This window comes from Cetorhinus maximus, chromosome 12 (assembly GCF_964194155.1).
Source record: "Cetorhinus maximus chromosome 12, sCetMax3.hap1.1, whole genome shotgun sequence".
NCBI classification, from domain to species: domain Eukaryota; kingdom Metazoa; phylum Chordata; class Chondrichthyes; order Lamniformes; family Cetorhinidae; genus Cetorhinus; species Cetorhinus maximus.
Window position 1 is genome coordinate 95,849,855 of NC_135890.1, and position 26,020 is coordinate 95,875,874.

At 41.8% G+C, this 26,020-nt stretch overlaps 1 protein-coding gene across 2 annotated transcripts in view; it reads right to left on the reverse strand.

Annotated features, from left to right (window-relative positions):
- The window catches only part of mlxip (MLX interacting protein), a 97,390-nt gene extending 71,370 nt beyond the window's left edge, over positions 1–26,020 (reverse strand). For both annotated transcript variants that reach the window (XM_078554141.1, XM_078554142.1), the window contains exon 1: positions 25,607–26,020. In XM_078554141.1, coding sequence (XP_078410267.1) covers positions 25,607–25,911 — 305 coding nt within the window. In that variant the 5' untranslated portion in view covers positions 25,912–26,020. The remainder of the gene's footprint in view (positions 1–25,606) is intronic.

The following is a 26,020-nucleotide window of genomic DNA, read 5'->3' on the forward strand; positions in this document are numbered from 1 at the left end:
AGGTAGAAGACAGCAGGTCATCTCAGGGAGATAAACGGGATAGGGTTTACAGAGGTAGTAAATAACAAGGATTTTAAAAAGGAGAAGCCAGAAGGGTGGAACTTCAAAAAAGGGCCGACTTTAAATGCACAAAATTGAAAAAAAGTCCAGATGATACTTAGTACGTATAACTGGCAAGTGACAACAGCAGTTTACAAATACATCCTCATCAATATTCTGTGAGCCTTTGAAAAACACCTAGAAACATTTGAGAGTGTAAGGATCAGCAAGATTATTTTTCCACTAATTTAAAAGCAAAACACCGCACATGCTGGAAATCTGAAATGAAAACAAAATGTGCTAGAAAAACTCAGATCAGGCAGCATCTGTGGAGAATGAAACAGAGTTAACGTTTTGGGTTGAGTGACCTTTTATCAGAACTCTTCTTCCACATTCAATGCCTTCTTTTAGAGCCTGCATAGCTCACACTTAGTGTAACAACAAGCTTTACGGTTGACTGCATTTCTCACGATATCACCTACTCGATATAAGTGGAGCAAAGACACTAATCCAGATTTTGCAGCCAGTGGCTAAGTGATGACACTCGCCGCTGACCTTGAAGAATGCAACCACAAGATCTAGTCATCTCTGTCGCAATCATTTCCCCTCTCCCGAAATTAGTTTGAATATGGTGTCAAGTCAAGGGGATCACCGGTGGTCCAGGAAAATTGACATCATCAAGCAGGGTAAGTAGCCATTCAGCCACGCTGAAGAATTCTCAGAGATAGAAAACCAAGAAGTAAAATTTCAAGACTATCTTTCATTTTTAATCGTTACAGAGAGCAAAATAAGTAATTGGGACATGCACATGGAACTAATATAGAAGCTGAAGTTTTTTTTAAAAAAGTAGAATGTGGATTTTATTAACTGGAGAAATTTGACATACCCCACAAATAGAAAATTACTTTTTAAGAGTTAGAAAGATATTTCAACAGTATTTATGAAGTTAGCACGCTATTAAAAACCCAGTTACACATTGTTCAACAATGTAGAACGTTTTCAAGGGTTTTTGCAGCGACACATAGTGTAAAAGGGGCGGTTCTCGTCAGTTCAGTAATTTATGATTACAGTATCGGGGAAATTTACTTCAGCGTATCCCATCAGAAGTGTACAATTGTTAACATCAACTTCTGGAAGTTGCTGCCAGTTTCAGCAAATGCTAACAGTTTTTCCATCATTAGTACCACAAAATCGCAGCCTTTAAGATCTATTTAGCAGACGTTTATGTAAGTGCAGTGACATCTGATGTGCATAATCAACTTTGTGGATTTTGTCTCAAGAGTCAACTTTGTAATAACAGCCCTATAAGTCATAAAGGATCATATTTAAACGTATGCAAGATTCATGCAAATCTTACAGTACAATGAAATATATATAGAAAAGAATCTATTGTATGCAGTCTCCAAGACTTTCTTGCGAAAATAATGTTCTATCAATCTTCATTATTTGAGCAGATTCTCCAGCTACATTAGAACGTGCATTTAAATACTTTGCAAGTGCACTCAAGTATTCACTTGAGTAAGGTATGATTCCGTGACAGATGTTTCAGACACCGCTATCACCATCCATGGATATGCCCTGTCCCACGGGCAGGACAGGCCCAAGAGAGGTGGCAGTACAGCGGTATACAGTCAGGACGGAGTTGCCCTGGGAGTCCTCAACATCGACTCCAGGCCCCATGAAGTCTCATGGCATCAGGTCAAAGTTGGGCCAGGAAACCTCCTGCTGATTACCACATACTGCCCTCCCTCAGCTGATGAATCAGTGCTCCTCCATGTTGAACACCACTTGGGGGAAGCGCTGAGGGTGGCAAGGGCGCAGGATATACTCCGGGTGGGGGACTTCAACGTCCATCACCAAGAGTGGCTTGTTAGCACCACTACTGACCGAACTGGCAGAGTTCTAAATGAAACAGCTGCTAGATTGGGTCTGCGGCAGGTGGTGAGGGAACCAAGAGGAAAAAACATACTTGACCTCATCTTCACCAACCTGCCTGCTGCAGGTGCATCTGTCCATTACAGTATCAGCAGGAGAGACCACTGCATAGTTGTTGTGGAGATAAATCCCACCTTCACATTGAGGACACCCTCCATTGTTGTGTGGTACTACAACGGTGATAAATGGGATAGATTTCAAACTGATCTAGCAACTCAAGACTGGGCACCCATAAGGTGCTGTGGGCCATCAGCAGCAGCAGAATTGTACCAGCAATAGTACTGAAGGCTTGTGCTCCAGAACTTGCCGTGCCCCTAGCCAAGCTGTTCCAGTACAGCTACAACACTGGCATCTATCCAGCTATGTGGAAAATTGCCCAGCTATGTCCTGTACATAAAAAGCAGGACAAGTCCAAACCAGCCAATTACCATCCCATCAGTCTACTCTTGATCATCAGTAAAATAATAGACTGGGTCATCAACAGTGCTATCAAGTGGCATTTGCTTAGCAATAACCTGCTCACTGACGTCCAGTTTGGGTTCTTCCAGGGCCATTCAGCTCCTGATCTCATTACAGCCTTGGTGCAAACATGGACAAAAGAGCTGAATGCCCGGGGTGAGATGAGAGTGACTGCCCTTGACATCAAGGCAGCATTTGACTGAATGTGGCATTAAGGAGCCCTAGCAAAACTGGAGTCAATGGGAATCAGGGGAAAAAACTCTCTGCTGTTTGGAGACATACCTAGCACAAAAGATGATGGTGGCTGTTGGAGGTCATCTCTGCTCCAGGACATCAGTGCAGAAGTTCCTCAGGAATCCTAGCATCGCCCCTTGATGTTCAATGGCATTCCCATCACTGAGTCCCCCACTATCAAAATCCTGGGGGTTACTATTGGCCAGAAACTGAACTGGGCTAGCATTATAAATATTATGGTTACAAGAGCAGGTCAGATGCTAGGAATCGTGTGACAAGTAACTCGCCTGCTGATTCCCCGAAGCCTGTCCACCATCTACAAGACACAAGTCAGGGGTGTGATAGAATACTCCCCACTTGCCTGGATGAGTGCAACTCCCACATCACTCGAAGCTTGACACCATCCAGGACAAGGGAGCCCGCTTGCTTGGCACCACATCCACAAACATTCACTCCCTCCACCACCGACGCACAATAGCAGCAGTGTGTACAATCCACAAGATGCGCTGCAGTAATTCACCAATGCTCCTTTGACAGCATCTTCCAAACCCATGATCACTACTATCTAGAAGGACAAGGGCAGCAGATAGATGGGAACACCACCACCTGGATGTTCCCCTCCAAGTCATTCACCATTCTGACTTGGAAATATATCGCCGTTCCTTCACTGTCAATGGGTCAAAATCCTGGAACTCCCTTCCTAACAGCACTGTGGGTGTACCTATACCACATGGACTGTAGCGGTTCAAGGCCAACTAGGGATAGGCAATAAACGCTGGCCCAGCCAACGAAGCCCACATCCTGTGAATGAGTTTTTTAAAACTTTTATTATTCTTGTAGTCAGCTCACAAACATCACTGACAGAGGATTAGCCAACATACTGCTAACAGTCATCCACTTTTTAATTTGGAGAATGTTGTGCCCACAAGATCAAAAAGGGGGAGCTTTTAGAAACAGATATTCCCTACTTCGCAGACATCTGTTGCTCTGAGCAAATGAGATCAATTTCCTCAAGTATACTAAAGACACCAAGGTTTAGCCGTCAGTACAGGTAACGGACCCCTTATCCAGCATCCCAAAACCTGGAAGGACCCGAAAACCTGCTACATTTGAAACTGGTACCCTGGGTAGCAATGTGAATAAAACCCTTTTATTCTTTGTTTTTCATATTTTATGTATTATAAATACATACTAGGCCAAGGACACAAAATCCGTAAAATCGCCAAATCCGGCACACGTCCAGTCAAGCTTCCCGGATACGGTGTCCGGTACCTGTATTTTCAAGCTGCCCATCTAACACTGATTTGTGCAGAATCCAGAAGTTTCTCCAGCTCAACACTGGAAAGACCAAAGCCACACTGTTCAGCTCCCAGTTCACTCATGGTTCCATTCCACTTCCTGGCAGTCTGCTCACAACCCTGACCAGAGCTTCAAATGCCAAAGGAAGCAATAGACTATCATCGCAGTGGTCTGATTTGAAATATCATAGACCATGAGCAGGACACCGCCTGGGTTGGAACGAAAGAGATTGCGATGGATCATGACCAGTAGTAAGAGTCTTGCTGCCCAGAGTTCCTCCGGTCCCATGCAGGACAAAGTCTAAGTAAGTCATTCCACTGACTTATGAATCCCCATTCATACCTGCATCATTCCAGGCTTGCCTTCTCTAAAAAAAAATCCATGCTGTAGCTATAATCCCCAGCACCATACTACACAAACTAAATTATCAGCATTCCACTGTCCACACCTTTTCCTGTGCTAGGTCTTGCTCACCTATCATTTGTATTGCCAGTCCCAACCAGTTCCTCTTCCCCTATAGTATAAAATTAAAATCTTGCTCTTTAAAAAAAAATCAAGTCCTTACCATGCGCCCTGCAATCTTCACTGTTACATAATCCCAGCTGGCTACTTTCAAACTCTGTTCAACTGCATCCATTTTCCCCACCAGAAGCTTGGAGCCCTCAGCCATCATGTATATATTCTGGAATTATTTTCTAAACTCTTTCAATTTATATGTGCCACATATGAAAAAGCCTTTGTTACCTTCACCATCTCCACTAAGGTGCTTTGTGACACCCCAGGATCCTAGGAAACACTGTATAAGCACTACATAAATGCAAGTTCTTTATTTACACCAGTAAAATCCTCCTCATGCTTAATACCATAGAAATATCTCAAGCAAATTGAGTTAATCTGTAGGGTTACTTTTTTCAATGTGGCAAATTAGTTGAGAGGAGTGGCAGATTATTTTCAAAATGGTGAGAGATTGGGAAGTGTTGATGTCCTAAGGGACCTGGATGTTCTTGTTCCTAAGTCACTGAAAGTAACATGCTGGTGCAGCAAACAGTTAGGAAGGCAAATAATATGTTGGCCTTTATTGCAAAAGGATTTTGAGTACAGGAATAAAGGTATCTTGCAGGAATTGTATACAGCCTTGGTAAGACTGCATCTAGAGTATTGTGTACAGTTTTGGTCTCCTTACACAAGGATATACTTGCCATAGGGAGAGTGCAATAAAGGTTCATCAGAATGATCCCTGGGATGGCGGGATTGTCCTACGAGGAAAGATTGAGGAGCCTGGGCCTAAATTCTCCAGAATTTCGCAGAATGAGAGGTGATCTCATTACAGGCTCAACAGGGTAGATACAGGATGTTTACCCTGGCTGGGGGCTCCAGAACCAGGGAACAGAGTCTCAGAATAAGAGGTAGGCCATTTAGGACTGATATGAGAAGCAATTTCTTCACTCAGAGGGTGATGAGTCTTTGGAATTCTCTAACCCAGAGGACTGTGGAAGCTCAGTCATTGAGTATATTAAAGACAGAGATTGATAGATTTCTAGATATTGAAGATATCCAGAGATATAGGGATAGTGTAGGAAAATGGCATTGAGGTAGATCAGACATGAACTAGTTGAATGGGAGCAGCTCCAGGGGCTGAAAGGCCTACTCCTGCATTTCTAAATTAAGAGCAACGGGCATATGTGCAAATTAGTGAAAAGCAAATTTAAAACAGACCATTATGCACCCCAGACATGTATATTAAGGCCAGAGTAACCTCACATTCATGAAAATCACAGTTAATTCCCAGGCTACCCAAATCCTAATCAATAAAAAGATGCAACTATTGTAATATGCCTTTAAGGGATAGAAGCCATCACTAAGAGAAATGTGTCGTGAACCAGCCTGTTTCACTTTGGCCTGGGGCAGAACACAGATACACAGCTCTGATGCCCTCAAGCTTTCTATTCATGTTTATATGTTCACATGTGCCTAGAATTAATAAATTAACCCACAACATGGTTGCACAATCCCTTATGAGTGATTGGTGCTTTTATATCATTATTATAAACAACAACATGGTGTTTGGCGGTGGGGAAACAGGGTTCAATACAGGTATGACATGTGAACACAGTCTTAGATTCTGCTACATGGCATGAGAAGGCCCTTGACGTTTTGGTCAGACTAAAGTTTGCAGCGTCCACGAGTGTTGAAATCACTGTGTGCCGACTGCACAGAAAGGCTTTGAAGGCACAGTACAGAGGTAGTGCTCCAATAAAAAGCTGGTAAGCAGAAAGATTCTTCCTGGTGAGTGGGACAGTGCGAGAGGCTCAGCAACGGCTTAGCTCAGTCGGGAAAGACAAGTGCCCAGGGTATGGGCTGGATCAATTGCAAGTGAGGGAGATTCAAATAAAGGAGAGTCATGAAAATCCGGCCAGAGAAGGGTGCAATTTAATGGGTGTTGCTTCGGAAAAACGTTTGAAAGCAGCTACGACGACACTCATCCCAGATACTATAGGAGAAGGAAAGTCAAAGAGATATCGTCAAAATGTCCACTAAAGTCCCCTGTTTAAGTTGGGATGCAGCTGACCTATCAGAATTCAAAATTTTTAAACAACATACAGAGCTATGGTTTCTTGATTCAGGGATGTCTGAACCAGAAAAGCCATAAAAATTTGCCTAGCAATTGGGAATGAAGGTCTACACAGGTTGAACACATCAAGGTTAACAGCAGAAGAGTTAAAGGATCCCCAAAAGATGTGGACTACATTGGAAGACCAGTTCAGAATCAGGTTAAACTTCTGTATTCATGGACTAGTGTTCATGTCTTTTCCACAACAGCCCACAGAATCCATAACTACTTAGTCAGCAGATGCAGAGAAAAGGTTACATAGTGATTTTCAATTGCAGACCTAGCAGACAGGGCTGGTGATCACATACACTCCCATGGAAGTGTTCCAGAAAGATCTGCTAGACAAGCCCAAAACATACAGCACTGAAGAGTTACTCAAGGATGGAGCAAGTATAAAGCAATCCTCACAGGTCGATGAAGCTTACAGGCTCGAAGTACAACCTCAATTGTTGATACACCTACTAGAATGCCCAAACCTATATGTGGAAGGTGTGGTCTTCTGCATGCATCAAGGAAATGCTCAGCTTTCCATTAATTCTGCAAAGCATGTGGCAGAAAAGGCCATTGACAGCAGCAGTGCACTGGAGCAAAGGCTACAAGCTGTGCACTGATCCAAACAGACTGTACACAACGGGTACCTTCAGGCTAGAGGGATGACCATCCGATATCCTGTAAGAATACGAGGTAATTGACAAACCACCAAATAACGATGATGTGCACAATGAGACAAAGGATAGCGAACACGTTTCACACCGTCCATCTTGTGGAAAACGTACATGCAGTCACCATCCGACGCGTTTTCCAAGATTCGAATTATCTGCACTAAGAAAGTTGGTAGCTACTTGTTGTTGGCCAAGATTAACTCAGTTTCTCTCTCCACAGATACTGCCAGACCTGCTGAGTATTTCCAGCATTTTCTGTTTTATTTTATATGTCAAACCAGCCTTTTTCCAACCCTCTGTCTTATTACATTTTTAGATTTGATAATTGATGAGGAATTACGTTGACATCTACTCAGTCTTTTACTAGAAGTTCTTTCTGACATCAGAAGGTCACTAATAACTTCCAATCAAAATTAGGGGACGGAATCATAGAAATTGATCCTGAGGTTATTAGGAGGTTATGTTGAACTTATGTAAGACACTAGTTCGTCCTCAGCTAAGCTAGAGTATTGAATCCAGTTCTGGGCATTGCACTTTAGGAAAGATGTGAAGGCATTGGAAAGAGTGCAGTAAAGATTCACGAGAATAGTTCCAGGAATTAGGAACTTTAGTTATGAAGATAGATTGGAGAAGGTTTGCTTTTCTTGAAGATATTTGATAGAGGCATTCAAAAATCATGAGGGGTCTGGACAGTGTAGATAGGGAGAAACTGTTCCCACTCATGAAAGGATCGAGAACGAGAGGGCACGGATTTAAAGTAATGGCAAAAGAAGCAAGAGTGAAATGAGAAAAATCTTCAAACAGTAAGTGGTTGGGGTCTGCCTGAGAGTCTGGTAGAGGCAGGTTCAATCGAGACATTCAAAGGGGAATTAGACTGTTATCTGAAAAGGAAGAATGTACAGGGTTATGGGGAGAAGGTAGGCAAATGACACTAGGTGAATTGCTCATTCGGACAGCCGGTGCAGACACGACAGGCCGAAAGACCTCCTTCTGTGCTGTAACAATTGTGTGTCAGTCTGTGAAGACATGGAGAGCCATGGCGAAATCTACTGCTGCGCAAGTCTCTGTACAGCAGTTCACTAATTCAGTGTGCATGCTCCATAGTCCTGGAGTGCAAGTACAATCAATCCTCCTGGGTGCCACAGATGTTCTACATCGTGGAGACCAAAGGCCCAGCGATCGCAGGTCTACTGGCATGCCATGACCTCATTCTAGTAACAATAAATGAAATTAGTCAGACATCACACAGTGGATCAACTTCAGAAACTACCCCTATCACCTCAGTTCACGGCCTAACATCGAAATATCCAGAATGTTTCAACAAGATTGGCAGTTTCAAGGGAGCTGCAACATTACGTTTGCAAGAGAACGCAAGTCCGTCAACTGATCTGGTACATTTTGTAGCTGCTGGCATTTGTGTTGCACAAGAAGAAATGGCAAAAGATTCCACACCATAGAATCTGTGGAAAACCATAATTGAAGGGCAGCCTGATTCAATTCAGCAGGTCAATGAACAAATTAGACTATTATGGCCTTAACGGGTTGAGTTTAGCATCTTCCAGGAGTCATTTTTAGAGGCAGGGATAATCAAATAGGAATCTTTGCGACCTACTATTCTTCAACAAGGTCAGCACTCATGGGCATAGGTCAGGTGAGAAGACTCACAAGAGAGAGAATCCATTGGCCAGGTATGAACGATGACATTGAAGTCGTCCTCGAGAGGTATGAGGCATGTCAAGGGCATATGTCAAGTCAGCACAAAGAGCCATTCATTTCACATGAACTTCCCACCCATCCTTGGTCCAAAAGTGTATCAGACCTCTCATATCCATGGCACTGACTTCGTCATCGTCGATTACTTTACAAAGTGGCCCATTATTCAACAATCACACAATACATCAAGCACAACTGTCGCACACACTCTTAAGTGCTGTTTTCAAGTGTATTTGATATGCCTAGAGATCATTAGGGATAACAGTCCAATTTATTTGTACACCATTTCAGGATATCTGTGAAAAGTGGAATATCGATCACACTGTATCTACTCATTACCCAAGATCTAATGGCCCAGCTGAACGAATGATTTGCATGGCAAATTCCCTCATTATCAAATGTAAACAGGTAAAGCAAGATCTTTACATTGCAATGTTACATCTGAGAGCAACACCTTTAAGTGCAACTATTCCATCACCAGCAGAGCTCATGTTTGGCAGAACTGTGCGTACCAATTTACCTACTCTTGCTCATTCTACTCTCTCAGAAAGAGAGCAACTTTTAAAACTACAAGAGATGACCAGTGTTCACAATAAAAATGCAGGTACAGAATTGCCGGGTTGAGTGTTGGGACAACAGGTTCACATTCAGGATCCCACAGAAAGTACGTGGCAACCAGCCAAAGTGACAAGAATTTGTTCAGAACCAAGGTCCAAGGTCCTATGAAGTCATTACACACAAAAGGTTCAACAGTAAGCATAACGGAGGGCAAATCAGATCTATACCAGCTCCTCAGCCACCGTGCAATTCTATCGAGGACAAGATCCCAAATGCAACCAGGAACAACATTCAACAATGACAATCCCACAGGTCACTGTGAGCAATTGAAGAAACTTCCAGACAAGGTTACCATTACAACATCTGGGCGTACCAGCAGGTTACCTCTTTGCTTTAGAGACTCAGATTCACCAGTCCTATAGACTTATGTAATAGTCACTAAACATGGACGTGTTTTGTAAACAATTACACTGCTTTGGAAGGGGGGAAAATATATTTAAAAATAAAGGACATGTTGTAATACATGTTAAGAGATAACAGCATGCCTTCACTAAGGGAAGTGTCATGTGATCCAGCCTCAGTTTCACTTCGACCTACAGCAGAGCAGACACACACCTCTGCAGCTCTGATGTCCTCAAGCTTTCTTTCCATGTACGTGTGTTCACAAGCCGAGAATTAATAAAGCTACAACACTGGCATCTAGACGGCAATGTGGAAAATTTTTCAGGTTCAGAAAAGGCTGGACAAATCCAACCCAGCCAATTACCACCCCATCAGTCTACTCTCCAATTTCAGTAAAGTGATGGAAGGGGTCATCAACAGTGCTATCAAGTGACACTTGCTTAGCAATAACCTGCTCACTGACACCCAGTTTGGGTTCCACCAGGGCCACTCAGCTCCTGACTTCATTACAGCCTTGGTTCAAACATGGACAAAAAAAGCTGAACTTCAGAGGCGAGGTGAGGTGAGAGTGACTGCCCTTGACATCAAGGCAGCATTTGACAATGTGGCATCAAGGCACCCTAGCCAAACTGGAGTCAATAGGAATCAGGGGATAAACTCTCCACTGGTTGGAGTCATACCTAGCACAAAGGAAGGTGGCCGTCGTTGTTGACGGTCAATCATTTCTGTTCCAGATCACTGCAGGAGTTCCTCAGCGTAGTGTCCTTGGTCCAACCATCTTCAGCTGCTTCATCAATGACCTTCCTTCCACCAAAAGTTCGGAAATGGGGACATCCTCTGATGAGTCACAATGTTTAGCACCATTCGCGACTCCACAGATACTGAAGCAATCCATGTCCAAAAGCAGCAAAGGCTGACAAGTTGCGAATAAATTTTGCACCACACAAGGGCCAGACAATGATCATCGCCAACAAGAGAAAATCTAACCATCTCCCCTCAACATTCAATGGCATCGCTGAATCCCCCACCATCAACATCCTGGAGGTTATCATTGACCAGAAACTGAACTGGACTAGCCATGTAGATACTGTGGCTACAAGAGCAGGTCAGAGGCTGGGAATTCTGCAGCAAGTAACTCACCTCCTGACTCCTCAAAGCCTGTCCACCATCTACAAGGCACAGGTCAGGAGAGTGATGGAATACTCCCCACTTGCCTGGATGAGTGCAGTTCCAACAACATTCAAAGAAGTTTGACACCATGCAGGACAAATCAACCCACTTGATTGTTTGTCAATGGGGTGCCATTCACTCCCTCCACCACCAACGCACAGTGGCAGCTATGTGTACCATCTACAAGGCGCACTGCAGGAACTCACCAAGACTCCTTACACAGCACCTTCCAAACCCACAACCTCTACCATCTAGAAGGACAAGGGCAGCAGACACATGGGAACACCACCGGAAGTTCCCTTCCAAGCCACTCACCATCCTGACTTGGAAATATATCGCCATTCCTAAACTGTTGCTGGGTTAAAATACTGGAACTCCCTCCCTAACTGCACTGTGGGTGTACCTACACCACATGGACTGCAGCAGTTCAAGATGGCAGCTCACTACCACCTTCTCAAGGGCGCTTTGGGATGGGCAATTAATGCTGGCCTAACCAGCGACACCCACATCACATGAATGTAAAAAAATGAACCCAAGTGTTTGCACAATCTCTTATGAGTGATTGGTGCCTTTATATCATAGGGCACATGATAGTCTCAGCCAAAAATAATTCTAAATATCTGAGAGATGCTGGACAGAACTCCAGTCATTTGGGCAATGGGGTTGTGTGGTAAACATTATGGCCATATTTCACTTTTGGAACAGAGGTAGTGAAAGGAATCCTTTTACATAGGACAACATTAAAGATTTGGCTTCTGCTTCCTGTAGGAGTAATTTATACCAGTTGTTACAACACAAGTTCTAGATAAACAGTACAACCAAATATCATGGCACAGATATATCTACTTAAATATGGTTTCCTTTCTGATCCAGATGAGGTCAGTAGCTCAAGTCACCTAATATGTCTCAAAAATTAACAGATGCAATTACTGCAATTTTTTATATTGATAATCCATTGTGAATTAATACGAAAGCTTTGCAAGCTTCAACTGCTAAGCAAACAACTGTCCAACACAGTTTGTTTGAGTATACTGCCATTCATGAGAAGTTAGCTGAACAAAATATCAGACATTACACCACCAATGAAAACAACTTTGTAAAAGCCTAGAACTCCTGATTTGAACTCTGTTCACTCTTCGCAACTTTTGTGCAACTGTTTGTCCTCAACATTTTGCATTATCACAAAGCACCATCCTCACACATGCAAGTCAATCTTTTATGTTAACAATAAATTCCAAATCTAATGCATATCAGAAATGTTTCAATTCCAGGACGCTATTTTCGCACTCAATCCTTAGTAAGGGAAAATCTTGATAAATGACGTGTCTGCTTATTCTGCTGAAACAGAACCAAGGAAATAAAGATTCAGCCCACCACAGATCTAGCATCAAATTGAATGCCTCATCTACCTGTGTAAGTGAGCATGGGAGATCTCAATATTGTAAACGAAGAGCAGTGCTATTGACCAATTACTCTGGTTAACATTTATCCTTCAAGCAAAACCACTGCAAAAACCGATTAACTGTTCAATTACCGTACTGGTGTTTGTGGGACTTTACTAATGCAAACTGGTTGTTCTATTTGCCTTGATAACATGGATTATACTTCAAAAGCTGCAAGGCTTTTTGGGATGCCTGGAGGATGAGAAAGGTGCTATGCAACTACTTTCTTTCTTTAATACACTAACAAACTTGCAGCAACGAATACATTTACAATCCAGTAGAATGTGGAACACTTGCCAATTTTCTGCTAGTCCTTGCAATGCAGACTAACCCACTAAAATGGACTACCATTTCCATATCCTTGCATCTCAATTCATTCTACGATAGCCTCAGCTCACCTAGTGAAAGTGACTGCAATTTGTTTTGAAAAAAAGCAATTAATTGTATGGCAAAAGCTTATGGATGTTATGGAAAAACGTAAAGCAAAGGCTTTAAAAATCCATAAATGCAAATACAATGTATGGCTCAAAATATCATGAAGGCTTAATGCCACTTTTAAATAACATCTAACTAAAACACAGTCTGAGCATAAAAGCATAACAAACAATGGAAAAAACAAGTTATAAGTAGACAATTTTTTTTTAAACTTTCTGATGAAAGCATAAATGCAGATAGAGCCATAGAAAAATTATGGTGCAGAAAAAAAGGCCATTCAGCCTGCCTGTGCTGGCCAAAGAGAGAAAAAACTAGCCGCTCATTTTAATCCCACTTTCCAGCACCTGGTCTGTAGCCTTGCAGGTTACAGCGCTTCAGATGCAGATCCAAGAACCTTTCAAATGAGTTGAGCGTTTTAGCCTTAACCACCAACTTAGGCCGTGAATTCCAGACGCCTGCCACCCTCTAGGTGAAAAAGTTTTTCCTCATGTCCCCTCCTTCTACCAATCACCTTATAATCTATGCCCCCCTGGTAACTGATCCTCAGCTAGGGAAAATAAGTATTTCCTGTCTACCCTATCTAGACCCCTCATAATTTTGTACACCTCAATTAGGCCACCCCTAAGCCTCCTCTGTTCCAAGGAAAACACCACAAGCCTTCCCAATCTGTCCTCATAGCCGCAATTTTCAAGCCCTGACGACATTCTTGTAAATCTCCTCTTCATTCTCTCCTGAGCAATTATGTCCTTCATGTAATGTGGTGATCAGAACTGTACACAAAATTCCAGCTGTGGCCTAACCATGAATTTCTAGTGCAAATCCTCAAACTAATTGTTTTGTAAAGCAACACTTTGCGCCAAACATATTTAAAGCCAGGTTTTTGAAAATAAAAGTTGATGCCAAAGTGCTGTGAATCTCATAGGTGACTTCAGTCAACTGGATAAAAAGCAGCACATCAGCAAATATTAATGCATGCTCACTATAAAACACTAAGTAAATCAAAGCCATTAGCATCAAACTTCAGCATGCAGTCAAGTAAGTTTTGCCTGATGTCCATATTTCCCCCGAAGAAAGTTTTCCCATGCTTTGTTTAAATGTTTCTTTCCAATTTAGTTTTCCCTCACTATTTAAGTCTCGTCTCATGTTAATTTCTTAACCAACAATGAGATTTGGAACTCCCCTCCCCCACTCAGCCAATCTTAATACCACCTGGGGTTGGCCAATAGAAAATGTACAAGAATGGCTTTGGGTGACTTGCCCTTTAATTTTCTTTTAAACACCATGGAGACTGTGACCAACATCCAATCAACAGAGTTAAGATCAAGAACACACCCTGCGTGGGAGAAAGAATTACATACTGTCAGAGCTTCAACACGCTACTTCAGTTGGCTTTAATCTCAATTTTTTTTCTATTACTTCAGGTCACCATTTCCGTTTTCTCATTAGTTGTCTACAGATTTTCTTTTGCTATTTCCATTAGTTTATGTAACAATATTCCTGTCTCGATTTACTTTACAATGGAATCTGAAAGCAATCTGAAAGCACTATATTTACAAAAGTTTTGAAACTTTCCCTCCTCAGTCAAATCACAAGCTAGGCATCAAAACCCTATCCAAAATCATCACTTGCTAACTAAGGAAATACAGCTGACAAAAATAGGCCTACTAAACTGACAGAAAAGCAAGTGATCCTGGTTCTAGGTCAATAGCAGTCAGCATTTTGATTTTGAAGGTTACTTCCATTTTCTAACATTGAAGCAGGATCACTTTCAACAAACAATTTAATTCAAAAGCAACATAGTCCAGCTGAAATGGAAGCAGAAAAAAATGTAGGCATGCCCATTCAAAAAGAGCTGAACCAAGAGGGCAGAAATAAAACTTTGGGATAACAAGAGGGCACACAACAGAAACGAACCTTTCAATCTCAAAAAAAAAAGAAAGTCTTGCATTTCTTTGGCACTTTTCACAAACATCCGATATCTGAAAGCACTTTGCAGCCAAAAAAACATTTCTGAAGCGTAGTCACTGCTGTAATATAGGAAACACAGCAGCCAATTTGTGCACAATAAACTCCCACAACAGCGGTGATAATGACCGGATAATGTTTTTGTGATGTTGATTGAGGGAGGCCAGGATATCAGGGATAACTCCCCTACTCTTCTTCGAAATAATGCCGTGGGATCTTTTATAGCCACATTAGCAAGCAGATAGGGACTTGGTTTAATGCCTCATCCAAAAGACAGCCCCTCCAACAGTACAACATTCCCTGTGCTGTACTGAAGTGTCAGCCTAGATTTTTGTGCTCAAGTCCTGAAGTAAAACTTAAACCCGGAACCTTGAGACTCAAATGAGACTGCTACCAACTGAGCCATGGCTGAAAACATAGCTGGATTTGAGAAAGTTTAATGGCTCTACTTTTTAAGTTAAACATCCCAACGGTTCACAACCAGAAAACACAGACTGAGCTTTCTGATGGATGACAGACTGAGTGTTCTGATTTAGCTGCTGTCAGTTAGGGTGACAAATGTGGTTCTAAAATTGGTCCCAGTCCCAGGGTTATGAAATTTTAGCTATTTTGTCTGCTTCTGATCTCTATTCAGTAAACCTTGTGTATGTCGATGTTAGATGAGAGCAGGATCTAGCTCATCTTGCAATATTCACTATCTAGGCTGCCAAGAAGAATGGCCATTCAGTAAGATGCGACACCTGCCATTTATGGAATCATACCCGAACTAATGTCCTGCGGGAAAGGAGGAGGGAAAATAGAAAAAGATAATCAGACAATTAACATAAACCTATAGGCGAAGCTATCCATCTATGTACCTCGAACACTCATCATTCAAGTAAGGTTTCTGCTTTCCAGTTCTTCTGAATATCTATTTTTATAAAATTTTTCATTAAAAGTTTTCATATGTTGAACAATCCCCCCTCCCCCCATACTTGAAACCTATTTATGTATACACTGGGTTCAGACCGAATTTCTTTCTTACTTAACAATGCACAATGTAAACCAACTGATTGGAATTTAATAATGTTTGCTGGCAAAGACCCCTAACTATGCATGTTATTTTTGTTAAATGTTTACAGTTTTCAATAGTGTGATTTACATGTATAAATCAACCCAGTCACATTGCAAACCCCTGTTTATGCAATGGTTCAGAAGGCCACAATTATACGTGTGTTATTATACTGAGATATGGATCTCAACAGCAGTACAGTTAAAGATAACTGCACAATCAACAAGGTTACATTGGATAACCAACCAGTAAAGCAGCAGGGCGGGATCTGTACCGTTGGGTCGGTCTCCACCTGAACCGATCTGGGACCAATGTTCTAGTGAAAAGGGTAAATAGGGTGGTCAACAGGACTTTAAACTAGAAAGTGGGGGGGAAGGGAAGGGCAAAACTCCAAGAAGTATGACTAATGGGAAACAAAGCAGCAGGTTAGCATGTGGGGGTGTGGATTCAACTTCATGGAAAATTATGAAAAAACTGAAAGGGAGAGCCCAGGAGAGGTTATTAAAGTCTCCAAAACACAAAATAGGACAGAGTGTTTGGAAAGGGCTAGGAATCTTACTTCAAGTACATCAGATAAAAGGACAACAATGAGAAGGGGGACGGGAAATACAGGACTGAAGGTGTTGTATCTGAATGCACGCAGTATACGAAATAAGGTAAATGAGCTTGTGGCGCAGATTGAAATTGGCAGGTATGATGTGGTGGGCATCACGGAGACATGGCTGCAAGGGGATCAGGATTGGGAGCTAAATATCCAAGGATATACATCCTATCGAAAAGATAGGCAGGTTGGCAGAGGGGGTGGGGTTGCTTTGTTAATAAGAAATGAAATTAAATCGATAGCAAGAAACGACGCAGGGTCAGATGATGTAGAATCTGTGTGGGTAGAGTTGAGGAACCGCAAAGGTAAAAAAAACCATAATGAGAGTTATGTACAGGCCTCCGAACAGTAGTCAGGATAAGGGCACAAGATACACCAGGAGATAGAAAAGGTGTGTAAGAAAGGCAAGGTTACAGTGATCATGGGGAATTTCAATATGCAGGTAGGCTGGGAAAATCAGGTTGGTAGTGGATCCCAAGAAAAGGAATTTGTAGAATGTCTACGAGATGGCTTTTTGGAGCAGCTTGTGGTGGAGCCCAATAGGGAACAGGCAATTCTAGATTTAGCGATGTGTAATGAGGCAGATTTGATAGGGGAGCTTAAGGTGAAGGAACCCTTAGGAGGAAGTGACCATAATATGAAAGAATTTACCCTGCAATTTGAGAGGAAAAAGCTGGAATCAGATGTAACGGTATTACAGTTGAATAAAGGCAACTACAGAGGCATGAGGGAGGAGCTGGCCAGAATTGACTGGGAAATGAGCCGAGCAGGATAGACATTGGAACAGCAATGGCAGGAGTTTCTGGGAGTAATTTGGGGGAGACAGCAAAAATTCATCCCTAGAAAGAAGCATACTAAAGGGAGGACGAGGCAACCATGGCTGACAAGGGAAGTCAGGGACAGCATAAAAGCTAAAGAGAAAGCATACAATGTGGCGAAGAGCAGTGGGAAACCAGGGGATTGGGAAGCCTACAAAGACCAACAGAGGACAACTAAAAAAGAAATAAGGAGGGAGAAGATTAAATATGAGGGTAAACTAGCCAGTAATATAAAAGAAGATTGCAAGAGTTTTTTTAGATATATAAAGGGTAAGAGAGAGGCAAAAGTGGACATTGAGCCGCTGGAAAGTGACACTGGAGAAGTAGTAGTGGGGAACAAAGAAATGGCGGAGGAACTGAATAGGTACTTTGCGTCAGTCTTCACGGTGGAAGACACGAGTGACATCCCCAAAGTTCAAGAGAGTCGGGGGGCAGAGGTGAGTATGGTGGTCATTACCAAGGAGAAGGTGCTAGGAAAACTGAAAGGTCTGAAGGTGGATAAATCACCTGGACCAGATGGATTACACCCCAGAGTTCTGAAGGAGATAGCTGAAGAGATAGTGGAGGCATTAGTGGTGATCTTTCAGGAATCACCCGAGTCAGGGAGGGTCACAGAGGACTGGAAAATCGCTAATGTAACCCCCCTGTTTAAGAAGGGAGTGAGGCAAAAGACGGGAAATTACAGGCCGATTAGCCTGACCTCGGTCGCTGGTAAGATTTTAGAGTCCATTATTAAGGATGAGATTTCAGAATACTTGGAAGTGCATGGTAAAATAGGGCAAAGTCAGCATGGTTTCATCAAGGGGAGGTCATGCCTGACAAATTTGTTAGAATTCTTTGAGGAGGTAATGAGCTGGTTAGACAAAGGAAAGCCAATGGATGTTATCTACTTGGACTTCCAGAAGGCCTTTGACAAGGTGCCGCACAGGAGGCTGCTCGGTAAGATAAGAGCCCATGGTGTTAGAGGCAAGGTACTGGCATGGATAGAAGATTGGCTGTCTGGTAGCAGGCAAAGAGTGGGGATAAGGAGGTGCTTCTCAGGATGGCGGCCGGTGACTAGTGGAGTTCCGCAGGGGTCAGTGTTGGGACCACAACTTTTTATTTATACATTAATGATCTAGATGAAGGAACTGAGGGCATCCTGGCTAAGTTTGCAGATGATACAAAGATAGGTGGAGGGACAGGTAGTATTGAGGAGACGGGGAGGCTGCAGAAGGATTTAGACAGGTTAGGAGAATGGGCAAAGAAGTGGCAGATGGAATACAACGTGGGCAAGTGTGAGGTCATGCACTTTGGTAGGAAGAATAGAGGCATAGACTATTTTCTAAATGGGGAGAGAATTCAGAAATCTGGAGTGCAAAGGGACTTGGGAGTCCTAGTCCAGGATTCTCTTAAGATTAACTTGCAGGTTGATGCGGTAGTTAGGAAGGCAAATGCAATGTAGGCATTTACTTCGAGAGGACTAGAATATAAAAGCAGGGATGTGCTGCTGAGGCTTTATAAGGCTCTGGTCAGACCACATTTAGAATATTGTGTGCAATTTTGGGCCCCGTATCTCAGGAAGGATGTGCTGGCCCTGGAGAGGGTCCAGAGGAGGTTCATGAGAATGATCCCAGGAATGAAAGGCTTAACATATGAGGAACGTTTGAGGACTCTGGGTCTCTACTCGATGGAGTTTAGAAGGATGAGGGAGGATCTGATTGAAACCTACACAATACTGAAAGGCCTGGATAGAGTGGACGTGGGGAAGATGTTTCCATTAGTAGGAGAGACTAGGACCCGAGGGGACAGACTCAGAGTAAAGGGAAGACCTTTTAGAACAGAGATGAGGAGAAACTTCTTTAGCCAGAGAGTGGTGAATCTATGGAATTCATTGCCACAGAAGGCTGTGGAGGCCAGGTCATTGAGTGTATTTAAGATCGAGATAGGTTCTTGATTGGTAAGGGGATCAAAGGTTACGGGGAGAAGACGGGAGAATGGGGTTGAGAAGCTTATCCGCCATGATTGAATGGCGGAGCAGACTAGCTGGGCCGAATGGCCTAATTTCTGCTCCTATGTCTTATGATCTTATGGAGGGTTATTGGGTGAGAAAGGGCATAGGATCAGTTGCAATCAGTTGTTTTTTGTAAGTCAGTACCAGTGTCATTTATGTTCTTTTCCCAAGGTTGTCCTTGCTTATTGAGACACCGAGGTGAAAGCCAAGGTCTCATTATATAAGACAACATCCAGCATAAAAAAGGTAAGTAATCATGAAGCACTGATAAAGTAATGCCAAGTTTAAACCTTACAATCCTCTAGGCTGCAAAGAAGAAAAAAGCTGAACTCAAAAAACAGAACCAGGAAAAAGAAAGATCTGGTTTTATTTTCCAAATGATAACTGGGTATTAACCACAAACATATTTATTAATTTGGATACTTTAAAATATTGTGCATTAAACATTTTATGTCTCAGCCCAAATGTTATCAAATTTACACCAGTTCAATGCTAAACCCTCCCATTTATCTGATGTAGCTATTAAAATGTACATTTTTTTTTTGGATAGAATAAATTATGTTTGGCCTAAGCCGTCAGCCATTTGCTGTCAAAACTTCTGCTTTCATAGCCTAATCCTAATATTGTAATGATTTGTTTTAGTGAGCTGTCTGACAAAAGGTCATCTTAAACTCTTCCTCCCATAGAAACAAGTGTAATTTCTTTTATCTGCCTAGCAGTGAACCACTTAACATGCTGAGATGATCAGCTATTTTTATATTTTATTACAGGGATACTAAATATATTCCCACTCACCACTGGTACAGAATGGAGTACTGTGTACAGTTTTAGTGTCCTTACCGAAGGAAAGATCTAATTGGCTCAGAGGGAGTGCATGGGAGGAGTGACTCCTGGGATGAGGAAATTGTCTTATGAGGAGAGACTGAGTAGACTGGGTCTATATTGCCTAGAAGGGTGAGGTGATCGCATTTAAACATGTAAAATTCTGAGAAGGCTTGAAAGGGTAGATACCAAGAGGTTACTCACTTTTGCGGGTGAGTCTAGAATCAGGGCTTTCAGTTTCAAGATAAGGGATCAGACTGAAAATTTTCTTCACTCAGAGGATTGTTAATCTTTGGAATTCTCTAACCCATAGGGCTGTGGATACTCTCCTATTTTTTTTATGTTCTTTCATTCTTCCAGAAATTGTTCTTAGAAACTCTATGAAACAAAGTATTAGATAACCACACACTATAACATTCATCAGTAAAACAATTTACAACATCTGCCTATACAGTCATGCAGTACAACGTAACTTTGTCACTGTCCATCATGTCATGACGTCACCCTCTGGTGAACAAAAGTACCTGTACTCTGCAAAATTTCAGCTGAAGTTAGTCAAGGTTGGTTGATGGTTGAGGTTGAAATTTGAAATTGGGCTCAATAAAAGGGAATTCAATTTTCTGTTGCTGTCACTACATCAAAATGCTTGTAATATTTACTTCCCTAAAGAGGGGAAAAAGCTTCTTCATGTGTCTTTGCAATATTCCATAGCCAACGCATTAGTTGTAGTTTGCTCCAACATAGTAATATCTCTCTCACGTAACCTTTATCTATCTTACTGATATTACTATGGCTGGTATTCCCAGGAGCACAAAACTACGGAATTCCTCACCTTCCTCATTTCATCTCTCCTAAAATCTCTTCAGGCTTTTAACTCAGTAATACCAAGCTTGGGGTTATCACATAGCCCAGTTTGCACATTTTTTACTCTTCAGTCTTGGAAATGCCATGCATCTTGGGCTTATGGCTTCCCAGTTTTGACCTTTTTAATTGAAAGACACCATTAACTCTAATTTCACACCTACAAATTCTAAGATAATCTCAACCAGTCACTGCATACTGCATCATAACGCACAAAAAAACTACGTTATGTTATAAATTTAATAGTACAAGTTGCAAATTTAAATAGTAAAATGTGGTTGAAAGGAAATCAAATAAATCTAAAATGATTAGCGAAATCTCAGGACAAGTACTTACATTCATATACATCCAGCTCCAAATCCCTTCGTCTTAGCACTTGCCTGGTCAGATTTGTTATTTGAAAAGGATAGAAGGGTAAATGAAGAAAGAAGATGCTGGGAATACTCAGCAAGCCTGGCAGCATCATGGAGAGAGAAACAGAGTTAACTTTTCAAATCGAAGACCTATCGCAAGAACAATTCCAATGAAAGGTCATCGACCTGAAACATTAACTCTGTTTCTCTCTCCACGAATGCTGCCAGACTTGCTGAGCATCTTCTGTCTTTACCCAAGAACCATAATATTTGGCTCTGGTAGAAGGACAAATCTTGGGGATCACTTAGCAGCTGTTTTAGAATTATCACACCAGATCCAACTATACTGTTGGCTATGAAATATCAGAGACACAAATATTTTTTTCCTTAAGTGGGCAACAGCTACAAGAACCTTCACAGCAAAAGGAAATTGGATCACCTTTTATAGAGCCCAAGAACAAATTTCAGCCTCAACTAATATTCTAACACAGGTACCATCAGCTGAAAACGAGCTTTGGCTGTTAAGTGAACATTCGGAATGGAACAGCAAAGCATTCCAGCTCAAGTGAGATGGACCCATAAAGGGAAACAATTCACCCCCTCAATGCAGTTCAGAGAGAAGTCATAGATTGATGATAACACCAGAGAACTGAGTTAAGAAAAGTAATTTGAACGCTTTTCAAACCGAGATGTGATCTTTTTAATATTACAACAGTGACAACACGTCAAAAAATGATCCATTCTCTGTAAAGCACTTTGTTCATGGTAGACACTTTATAAATCCAAACTCATTCATTCAGGTTAGGCAGTAGTAAACAAAGCAGAAACAGTAAATCTAAAACACTACTTTTAAACTAAATTACAACAGTAGAACAAGGGGCATCTGCGAGTTACAAGCTCAAGCTGGTAAAAGGTCTATTTAGGCTCTAGTCAGGAAATACTTCACACAACAAAGCACACACCATACAGTAGACTTTCACGTGGAGGCAAAAGGCTGGAATAATTTTCTTGAAATAGTTGAACATTGTGATGGAGGCGGTGTAGGGCGTTTTTGAACAGAACAGCTAAATGGCCTTCCTCAACTGTACATTCTGAACAAATATTAGAGCAGATTATAACTCTATAGACAGTTGCAAAGTATTTAAACTCGCACTAAAGGCCCAGATTATTTATCCAAAATCTGAAACAGAATATGCCATTCAAACCCTCAAGCCTGTTCAGCCATTCCATGTGATCATGGTTGATCTGTAACTTTAATCCAAACGCCTTGATATCCTTATAAGTCAACCTTATAAGACGACCCCATATTTTCGGCACTAAAAACCATGTTTAGGTCTATACTCGGCGTATAAGTCAACCCATTTTCTGCTAAGAAATACTATACTCACATTAAGAGTCAGTCTCAGTTTTTCACCTTAGAAATGCATGTTTTACTCACCTTATAAGCCGGTGCACGGGATCAAGCAGGTGATATGGGCCATGCTGCCAAGGAGATGTGCAGGAGTTTAAGAGGCACCCAGACAGAACAGACCATATGCGGTGAATGACAAACAGAAATGGGTCCTCCGACAAGAAGAATAAAGTACAAAGCTGTTTTCAAGCTAAGTCGTAACATTTGCTCCACTTGTCAAATAACTGTACTGCAGCGAGGGGATTCGGTGTTAGTGAAAAACTGGCGTGAGAACGGGAGGAGGAGAAATTAGCCCTGAAGAAATGCACCAAGACCAAATGCACCATCAGAAGAGGGACCAGCCACTAACTTGATCTTAAGCAGCATATATCGGAATAAGTCCTCAAAAGTCATCACCAGAAATGCAATGCGTATATACACACTTAAGTGGACTAAGTCAAACCAAAGTCCAGCAAAAGATTTCAGGCCAACAGTTAGTTGGTGTACCTGCTTTATGACCAAAAATGTTGCGGCAGAAAGCCCAGGTTGCTCAGAGAATACCAAACTATCTTGACACCAAAATTACCAGTTTCCAACGATTCATTATTTGACAACAGCGAAAACACAAGTACCCATCAAGTTACATTGGCAACATGAATGAAATGCCCATGAATTTTGATATGCCCAGCAACTAAACTGTGAAGTGGAAAGGTTCAAAAAAACAGGTCTAGTGAAAACAACAGCGCATGAGAAGACAAGATTCATGGTGGTACTAGTCTGTATGGCTGTCAAGACAAAATTAAAGCTTATGGTAATTTTAAAATGAAAAACCATGTTGAAAATCAAGTTCCCTGCAGGAGTTTGTGTATTTGTTCCATGATAACAGTTGGATGGATGAAGATGGAGTGAAGTTATGGAATCGATAATGTGTGGTATTATGTTTTTTTCTCATATTAGAAAATGGCAATCACCTACATCAAAACTAGCGGTTCACATTTTATACTCAACGTATAAAATGACCCATTTTTGGAGGGATTGGAGGCTTCAAAGGTTTATTTATACGCCGCAATCTACAGTATCCATCAATCAGTCTTGTAAATTTCAATTTATCCTTTTGGGAGGACAGAATTCCAGATTTCCACTCTCTGCGTGTGAAAAAAACACTTCCCAATTTCATTCCCAAATGGCCTAGTTCTAATTTTATGATGCTCCCTGTTATTCCTCCAGAGGAAATAGCTCCATCTACCCTTCTAGTTTAATGCTTTAAACGCTGGTGAATCTGGACTGCACCCCTCCAAGCCAATGTGTGGCTTAGTGGATAAAATTGAACACAGTATTCCAGATGGAATGTGATTAAGGCTCTGTACAACTGAAACATAACTTCATTGAGTTAAAGGCCAACATTCCATTATGATTTTGGATTACTTTTTCTAACTGATTTATGTATGTGGATTTCCATATCTCTTTGCTCTCCCACAGTTCCTAGTCTCTCGCCACAAGGAAAATATTTTGATTTGTTTTTCACGGATCCAAGTAGATGATCTCACACTTCTGCAAACTGAATTCCACCTGCCAGTTCTCCCCACCCCCCGCCATATGTCTATGTCTCTTCAGAACTTAAATGTAAAGCAGTTATACAACATGTTATTTCTTATTAAGTCCATTGTTGGAATGTTTTCTACAGTGTTGCAGCAAAGGTCAATTTCAAAAGCATGCAATTTACAATACTCAAGGTCAATGAACCCCTATTGCTCCAAGGCTTTTGATAAAAACAAAGTTCAAGGCAGAATACAAGCACAAGTGCTAAAATAGACTAGGATCTCCAAGAACCTTAACATCTTCACAATAAATGCTGCTAGGAAGATCATTTTCAATTTTCAAACATTCTTCCTCAAATGCACTTTATATCAAGCTGTTTTTAATATAATTATCAAAATAGCCTCATTCCATTTTTTGGGAAAAAAGTATTAACGAACTGAAGTCAAGGGTGATTAAACAAAAGTGTGATCCAACCAACTGTGATAACTTCCAGACCCAAAATGCTGTATTTCTTTTTTTTTTAAAAAGCATCCAATTTCACCAAATGATTTAAAAAATAAAATGCACACGTTTAAGGCAATTGTAAAAGGACCAAAAATGATTTTTTTTTTCTTAAGCGTGGTTATGATGATCTGGAATGCATTGACTGAAAAAGTGGAGGAAGAGGATTCAACTGTAACCTTCAACAAGGAATTAGATAAAATGCGAGAACAAGAAAAATAACTTAGGCCTATAGAAAAAGGGCAGGAGAGTGGGGCAAATTGTATAACTCTTTCAAAGATTCCGCACTGCCACGATGGAAAGAATGGCTTCCTTTTATGATTCTATAAAGCTCTAAACTAGAGCAGAGTTCATATAATGACTTTTAAAACGACAGCTTCGAAATTACAATTTCAACCATATTAGAGCTACGATTTTTGAAAATAGGACTCCCCTCTCCTCAAATAAACTCGAGTCCAAACCTCCAGGGAGAGACTGGGCAGTGAAAAGTCACGCTGCAGATTTTATTTATTTTATTTCAGCTTGATGGGGCCTAGGAAAAGGAACGGGATCTCGCCAAAGCGTCTAAAAATAGCTCATGACGCCCAAATCTCCGCGGGTGCTGAAAGGGAAAAACAAAGATGGGTATCAAGTTACTTGCGGCCCCTTCCCCCACCCCCACCCCCACCCCCACCCCCTGACAAACCACTCGGAAAACAAAGCCCAGGGTCTAAGGTTACAGGCGGCACTTTATACCTTGCGGCCTCCTCTCACCTGTACGCCAGAGTCATGCACTCGAACAGCTTGGTCAGGGATGCGTCGATGGAGAGGTGGGACGTGCTGTACTTCCCGAAGCAATAGGTCTGACATGTCTGTTTGTTGACGGTGTCGAAATCGTAGCCTTTCTTGGGAGGGTGCTCGCGGTGCGGGGACGACACCATGAAATGCCCGCTGTGGATGATCTGCAGCTCGTCCGACTTCTTCAAATTGGGCTCGTCAGCGTCCGAATCGTCGTCGGGCTCCTGCTTAATAATCACCGGAGTCCTGGCCGAGCGCAGCAGAAACACGTCCTTGGCCATCTTAAATGATCTATTGGATCGCGCAGCTATGAAGTGAAGCGAGCAAATAGCAACCACTTTCTCTCCAGAGCCTCATTCCCCTCCTTCATTCGGCAGCTTCGCCTCTGAC